The sequence below is a fragment of the Gavialis gangeticus genome, unplaced genomic scaffold (assembly GCF_001723915.1).
Source record: "Gavialis gangeticus isolate Ggan-Ray unplaced genomic scaffold, GavGan_comp1, whole genome shotgun sequence".
In the NCBI taxonomy this organism is placed as follows: Eukaryota; Metazoa; Chordata; order Crocodylia; family Gavialidae; genus Gavialis; species Gavialis gangeticus.
In genome coordinates this window covers 79,329,102-79,337,290 of record NW_017729034.1, presented here as the reverse complement: position 1 = coordinate 79,337,290, position 8,189 = coordinate 79,329,102, and the positions used below count along the sequence as shown (strand labels likewise).

At 39.2% G+C, this 8,189-nt stretch overlaps 1 protein-coding gene across 4 annotated transcripts in view; it reads right to left on the bottom strand.

The window, feature by feature from the left end:
* SYNE1 (spectrin repeat containing nuclear envelope protein 1) overlaps positions 1-8,189 on the bottom strand; it is a 631,505-nt gene that overhangs the window by 104,471 nt on the left and 518,845 nt on the right. For all 4 annotated transcript variants that reach the window (XM_019526891.1, XM_019526894.1, XM_019526892.1 and 1 more), the window contains 6 exons: positions 7,160-7,360; positions 6,167-6,340; positions 5,519-5,650; positions 2,401-2,597; positions 1,411-1,543; positions 1,120-1,302 (listed from right to left, as the gene is read on the bottom strand). In XM_019526891.1, the coding sequence (XP_019382436.1) occupies positions 1,120-1,302; positions 1,411-1,543; positions 2,401-2,597; positions 5,519-5,650; positions 6,167-6,340; positions 7,160-7,360 (1,020 nt within the window). The remainder of the gene's footprint in view (positions 1-1,119; positions 1,303-1,410; positions 1,544-2,400; positions 2,598-5,518; positions 5,651-6,166; positions 6,341-7,159; positions 7,361-8,189) is intronic.

The following is an 8,189-nucleotide window of genomic DNA, read 5'->3' as shown; positions in this document are numbered from 1 at the left end:
AAAAAAAAAAAAAAAAAAAAAAGTCCCACACTCAACAGCTGCTGCAGTGGCTGTTGGGACCTCTGGGTACTCGTGGCAGAGCCCCCTACAGTGCGGGGCAGTGGGGGGCAACGGAGATTGCCCCCCACACTTGCAGGAGCTGGTGAATACGGGGATTTTTTTTTTTTTTTTTTTTTTAAGTGTCAGGATGCTGGGGCTGGGTGGGGCATCCATTGATGGGGCTGGGAGAACAGGCAGGGGATGAGGCCTGTTCAGTTTGGAGATTTGGCCAATTTGGTGGCAGCTGAATCTTTGAATCAGATTCAGCCGATTCGATTCAAGACAGTGATTTGACTTGCTAAATTGAATCACTGTCTCCTGAACTGGCTGAATCCGAATCCAAAGTGAATACTAGCTGCTTCGCACAGGCCTAATGTGCATCTGATTTAAGGCACCATAAAATTACAAACCAGCCATAAACATGTTCCACATGTAATGCAGAACGTTTTGATGGCTGGTTTGTGTGGCATCTTAAATTTAACGTGTGACCAGGGCTGCACAGGGGTCCAGAACTGATTTGGACGAAGATCACTAAAAGGATAGAAATGACACACCATCTTCCCAAAATAACACAAAAAACCTGTAATACATACATTTTTTAAATTGTAAGATACTTTAGACTTTCAATTCAGTTTGTTGACTATTCTAGCTCCATCTATGTAGGGGGTTACTAGCCTTTTTATTTTTAAGAGATTGTCAATTATATCAGCTTATATAGTGAGGATTCTTGTGGGTGACACTAACTGCATAGCTGGGATAGATTTAGACTATCTTTCAAATGCAACCATGCAGTTATTCCAATAAAAGCTGATACCCACAAAATTATTGCCTCTTGCATGTTTTCTGAACCATCATGGCTATGACACCACTCCAGTACTACTAGTTACATGGTGGCTTGTGATGGGAAGTATAACACCACAAGATGAGTACATGTATTTTCACTTTATTCTGTAATGATTTGAAATGTCATCCCATTGTGCCACCCAGCAGCATATCCAGTTACCCAACCTTAAAGTTTTCAGTTCAGCGATTAATTTCTCTGACCACCAAAGCTATAGTATCAGTAAACTTCTCTTGTACCTGATGCAACTTTTCTTGTACTACTGGAATCTGTGTGAGCAGTTCTGTCCACTGGCTATCAATCTGAGAAAGCCCTGCACGGAGAGCTGCTGTATCCACTTTCTTCAGCCGAAGGAGCTGGTTCCCAGTGCTTAACACAGAAGATTTCTGGGATGATTTGGCATCAACCTCTTTCGAAAATTCCTGTAAAGAATTTCAAGGAGGTAAGTAATCTGAACCAAATAAAACTGTAAATATATTCATCTACTTAAAGGGAAACAAAGGGAAACTCAGAGTCTTGTAATGACTTACCAGAAAAGCATTCAAGTGGTCTCGGACCATTTCCAGTTCTTGAGGAACTGTCACTGACTGTTGGGTCCAGAATGCTAGCCGATCCATTGCTGACTGCAACCAGTGAATCAGCTCAGCAGATTCACTCTGGTACCTGTAAGCATTTTAAGGACAAAAAACATGGTCATGGCCATTTCTTAGCTCTAACATGGCTCAGTTTTTCCAGAAATACGGTGAAGAGACTATAAGCCTCATTTTACTCTCTTGAAAGTTGTTAGGACAGATCTGAGTCCAAGGGGGAATTTTATTTACCCATTATGCCCTAAAATTAGAGCCATTAAAACACAATTCTTAAAAAAAAAAAAAAAAGTTTCACAGAAATCTTTGTATCCTACTTCACTCCCCAAAAAGTGGCAGAGGAACTTAATTTGTTCAGCTCCAACAAGGAGAGATCTGCTACCCAGGACTAATGTCTAGTAGATTTGTGTTAATTAGCAATATTATTAGCTTTTCTCATTACATACTAAGGCAAGCTCTCCCTGACCTCAGAGCAGATGGTACCAAATGTCCTAGTTTAGGAGCTCAACCATTTACAGGATGAGGCCCTACAGTCCCACATACCAAGCATTTAATTAACTTTTGTTAGATACAGAGACTGAATGCTTGAATGCACTGAGATCTTTTGTACTCAGATCTAGCAACATAGTTAAATGCTCATTTGGAAAGCAAGATGTGCTTGTGAGACAACAAATATCCTCAATTTGTATCAGACAGGTATTAAATAACCATTCTAAGGTACACAAGTTCTTATACAAAGAAGAGAATAAGGTGGCCTGTGTATTGTGGTAGAGATGCATATATTTTGTTTGAGAAAAATCAAGCTTTTTATGTCGATCACGGGATTTAATTTTTTTATTGTATAAATGAACTCCAAGAGACCTTAGAAACATAATTCCTCTTGCTTTTTTGGGGACACAGAAATCTTATTCTCTTTGTTTCATTAGCACTAACCTTGTCCAGTGTTTTAATATAGTCTCCAATCTGTGTAGTTCCTTGGTCACTTTGCTGGTGTTATTTAACCAGTGCTCTCCTAATTGGTTCAGCTGACCTTCTAGATCTGAACAGCTGATTGAAAAAAGGAGTCTTTTCCCATCATCCAACACCTGATAAAGTTTGGGCTGATATTCAGTCAGGCTAGACTTCAGACGCTGTAATGATAAGAGGACAGGAAAGGTTAGAATACTAGAAACCTATAGAACTAATCTTTCTTCAATGTTCAGGTTTTTTTTGTTGTACTGCATAGCATATAAAAATATCACATTGCCTCTCTCCCCAAGACATTCCTTTCTTTAAATTGAGTTTTGTTATTCCTCAGTCCAGGTCTTTTGTTGAAAAAATGACACCCTTTATGGTCTTTATGATGCTTGCGTGCTAGCAATTCTAGACAACCTGCTGGAGCAGACAATACTACAGAAAGGCAGAAGAGTTGTACTCAGAGATCAATGTTATACTGTTTCAAATGCTCTGACTTCTTTGGGAGTGAAAGGTGACTGCTGTATTGTACAACAGAATTACCAATGTCATCTGTAATAACTCTCTAGGGCTGCTGGGTCACATAACCTTCTTCTCTCCTCTTAACAGCCTGCCTCTTGGCTGTACGTAAGAGCAACACAGAGGAGCAAACAACATGTCCAGGTCCCAGAAGTCAATTATTGTCTTGCAAAAGACAGTGAGGAAGAAGGCGATGGCTCTTCAATGGATATACCCCTGACCATGGTGGTCCCAGGTTCTCCATTCACTTTAGGGATAATGCCCAGTACAAAGCAAAGAGAGAATGGTAGGTGGGAAGAAAATGGTGCATATGGGGGGTACAAACAGAGGTATAAAATAAATTAATATACCTAGGATTTCCCTGCTGATACCATACAGATTAAGTGTAAGTTTGCATGAATTCATGAAATAAACATGCATGCACTTTTGTCTTAAGTTCACACAGTAACTATACATGACATGGAGTGAGTGCCACCAATACATAAGGAAATTTCCACTGCTGTTCTTATTTTATCTTCCATGCTGACAAATCCTAATGAAGCCTGTAAAAGTATTTACTCCTGAAAAGTTCTGAGACAGGCATAGGGTTTTTATAGCAAACTTCATATCTTAATAGATAAAAAAAATCAGAGAATGCAGTCAATAAAAGAGAGAGAAAAGATTTTATTAGAATAAGGTCTGTAAGAGCACTTGGGGAATTTGAATTTGGTAAAACTAAATTATAAGAAAAAAAGGGAAACTGAACATGACAGAAAAAAACAGTGTCAGGACTAACATGACCAAAATAAGTCTTGCATCATAAAAAAAGAGAAAAAAATCAGTAATCTGCTTTTAAACAGATCTGCAGGGAAGCAAGTTTCAGTGAATAGAGAAACATTGTAAACACAGCAGTCTTGGACTGAGAGGGACTGGAAAAAACCTGGAGACTGAACAGCTTATTGACAGAGATAGTGCGGATTTTTTTGGCTGATGTTTTCCTATTGATTTGTTGAAAATGAAACTGGTATGTGGGAAAGGAAAGTTTATGGAACTGGTATGTAGGAAAGTTTATATAAATTTCCTGACTCAAAAATAAAAAGCTTACAAAAGGTTTTGAAAAATTTAAAGCAGGACCATTTTGATAAGTTATGGTTTTCGGGCTCAAAACAGAAGTTCATTGAAATTTAAAATGGAAGTAAAAACTAAAAGAATAAAATGGTCAAAAATAAAAACCAAAAATGAATACTAAGATGAAACACTGAATGTGATCTAAATACATTTTATTTTTGGTTTGTCAGTGTTTGAAAATTTTCATGATTTTAGTTTATTTCAGGATGGGAATTATATTATTGCTATTATATTAACTACTGTTGTTATTTTTAATGCCTTGAACCTTTCCTAAATGGAAAAAAGTTCCAACCCAGCTGTCTTTATTAACTACAACTAGACTATTATAAGAATCCAGTGAATATGCATGGAGGTAGAGTGAGCAATCCTGAGATGTGGGCAAGGAGGCAAGATTATCAGACACTGACTGTATGTAACTACAGAGAAGGATCATCTGGATCACAGGCAAAGTATTGCAAAGCTAGGGCACTGCAATAGGTCAGGGGAAGAGAACGTGGGCAAGAAAGACTCTTAAAATTGAATGGAAGGAGAAAGGAAATTATTTGAGGATGGAGGTCTTTTTTGCCTGACTGGTAGAACATTTCAATGGAACCCCACACATGCATCTGTTTGCAGTTTAATTATTCACACTATGGAGTTGATTTAACAGAGACAGACATCTTCCCTAACATTCATTTCAGAGGCAGTCTACACACGTCAGTGTTCTACAAGTTAAGAGGTCAAACATTAAAACAACATACTTAGATAGCGTGAAGAAAGATACCTTGAGCAAATAACTTGGAGGGAAAGATGAGAAGATGAAAATCTATTGTTGTGGAATAACATCAAGGCAGTTTTAAAATTTTCAGATTACAAAGAAGTATTTAGCATCTAATTCTTTTCAAACATAGTCTGAAAAGAATTAATGAATAATTTCCACTACATTTAAGCCACGAACACATTCAGAAACCCTGATTTAGGACATGCACTTCACCTTGATTAGGTAAGTCTGCCAGTTAGAAGATAATCAGATAAATTTGTATTAGGAAGATGTAAATCAAGACAGATATAATAAGCCAGGGTAAGACCTTTAAAATGAGACAAACAGGATTTAGAAGAAACATCAGCCATGAATGACTAGTTCTTACTATTACTGTGATAATTCATTATAAATATAGAAGACGTGTAAATGTTGACAGTGGGAGGGCACAAGTCCACACTGCTGCCACCACCCCTGCTGCCTCTGAGCGCTGGATCTGATTGGGCTGGAGCCCCATACTCCATGCCCTACTATCAGCGCAGAAATCATGCCGCCACCACCCCTGCTGCTGCTGGGCCCTGGATGCAGCTGGACTGCAGTCCTGCACCCCATTGCTGGCACAGAAATCTGGAGGGGGCACATGCCCTGTACCCTTCCCACATGAGTTGCTTATGATTATAAATCTCTCAAGATGCAGTAATTCACCCATGAAAATCCCAGCCTGCCACAAACCTGATAAAGTGTGATCCGGTCTATGAGCCTTTCCTCTGTCTCTTCCACTAAACCAACAGTAGGAATGTTACTTTCAACAGCTTCTAGCTTTTTAGCAAGGTCTTGATAGTCCTCATCCAGGTGTATCCAGGTCTGCAAGTGTAACATACATGTCTCTGGTGAATACTTGCTTTATATGTGTCTGCTTTAATACTTGCTTCCAGGCTTTTACTCCCAACTAAATTTAAAAAATATGGCCTTACATTCTTTATGCATATTGCTCCAGTAATACTGACAGTAAAAAGATGACAAGGCAAATATATATGCATAATATAAATGTTATTTCTGTCATAGGCAGTTGGGAGTCAACCTTTAGCCATGTCACCCAAAACACAGGACTTGGCTTATGCTTGGAAGACAAGATGAGCATTCTAAGAGACAAAGTTCACCCACCCTTGGAAATGGTATAAGGTTAACAAGCTGGCTTGAAAACCTGAAGCTCTCATTGCCTCACAATATGCAGTCACCAGAAGCTGCACACAACTCTTCATTCTCACATATGGGAATATGGCAAGAGAATGATATCTATAATGTAACACTGGACACTGAGCATGTTTCCATATTCTCTAATAGCTGATCATGTCAGCACTACAGGGGAAGGACACTCACCTCCAATATGTATTCCAGCTCCACACCACGCTTATGAGCCTGCTTTAGCACAGATGAGGCTTGTGCCATCAGTTCAGTGTGTGACTGAGTTTCCCTCTGAAGGGCAAAACTGCTTATCTTTCTAAAGAGGGTTTCTGTGAGGATCATGTGAGATTCTAGTCCCTGGAAATACTCCTGAAAGGATTCCATAAAACAAAAATAAAAATGAAATGAACCAGTTTTTCAATTTGCCATAAAAAATTATCAAACTCAAAAATGTTCTTTTAGAATGTAATATGACTACACAAATATGTGAAGGCACACAGTTAGCACAAAAAATCCCCTCCCTGAAACCTGATATTAAAGATTCTCTCTCTTTCTCCAATGCATAAATACTGCTCTAACTCCATGCATCATAACTGGTATGAATGGAGTATATGCCAGAGACAAATGTAATACTTGTATAAACCTTATTTTTGGTGGAAAAAGCAAGCACATTTTCTCATGTTTTGTAAAAACTCCAAATCAAAACCTCCATATTTTAAAAAAGTTCACCATTAATATTTAAATGAATCCAAATTTATTTTTGACAGTTTGCAGAGTATTGCCGATAACAATATTAACTAATTCAATAGGTAGTTTTCAGGACTGTATGATAAGCTGAGTAAAATAAAGGTCTCCAATGGTACATTCCACAAAGACTTGCAGTGGCTCCTTGTCCTTTGTAGCCAGCACAAAGGCATACCATTCATTGTACAGTCAGAATAAATTAAGACAAGGAAGAAAAGGTATCATCATACATGGAATTCATCTATAACAACACGGTTTGGAAAAAAAAAATCCAGGCTGGTAAGAATGACACACACTCACTATTTGATTGCAATAATTTTGAATTGATCCTCAACTAGTTTTAAAATCACTGTTGGAAACCTTTCCTTCAGTCCATAAGTTTGCTGAGTGCTCAAATAGGTTTGTATCTAACATTGAAACACAGGGCCTGTACGCATATTTTACCTTGTGCTTGTGGAGTAGCATTTGAACTTCCTCCTTGGAAGCAACTATCATTTTCTGGTCACCTGCCATCTTTTCCTGGCCAGTTTCTATCAGGTCAGTCAGGTCCTGCAAAGCTTGTTCATATTGGCCTTTGAGGGCTAGATTCTGATTCAGTTCACTGCGTCTGGATCCAATGATTATCATTAGCTCATCGTACATGTCCTTGAGAAACAGAAGTAGCAACGGTGATATTCATTTCATGCATACTTTCAACTTGTAAGCTGTCATGCTGCATATATTCTCAGCTTATTTCAACAGTATGCTACTCCATTAATTCTTTGCAGTGGAAACCTAGAGAGGGACCAAATGGATACTGCAGAGGCACCAAGTTCCCTTGCAAAAAACAGTAATTTAGTGTTTAAAGACGGTAAATGAGGGGTGTTTATACATGTGCTGTGGGACGTGGCGCTGGGAGCTTTAATTAGCAAGCCACACTAATTAAAAGTGTCTGCATGTCATGTGCAGTGTCACTACGCATCCCTGTCCTGAAAAAATGGTGGTGGGGCACTTTCAACTAAAGCTCATACAATGTGTGCTGGTTTCCCAGCACATTGGAGCTGGCTCTGCGCATGTGTACAGGAGCCCTAGGTGACAACTGCAGCATTTGGCTAGGGACAGACACTACACATAAAATGGTTTAAGTGATTAGAAACTGGTTCAGACCTGTAACAGAACAGATGTTCAGTGCAAATAAACTGATCTGAAAATGGCTGAAACTGGTTGGAGATAAACCTGGTTGAATGTAATATCAGACTTAACTGATTTGGCTCAAACCAGTTTATACAATATCTGTTCCAGACCCCTTGCTGGTTTAAGATAAACTAGAATCCCCAAGCACCCTGGGATGCTCTCTGGGCTGGGTGGGACTCTGCTCCACAGCAGGGCTGGCTCCTCCCCTCTGCTCCCTGGCTGTAGCTCTGGCAGAGACTTGCAGGCACAGCAGCATCTGCCTGGTTTCTTCCTGCTGTCCCCCACCCCTTCCCACTCCCTG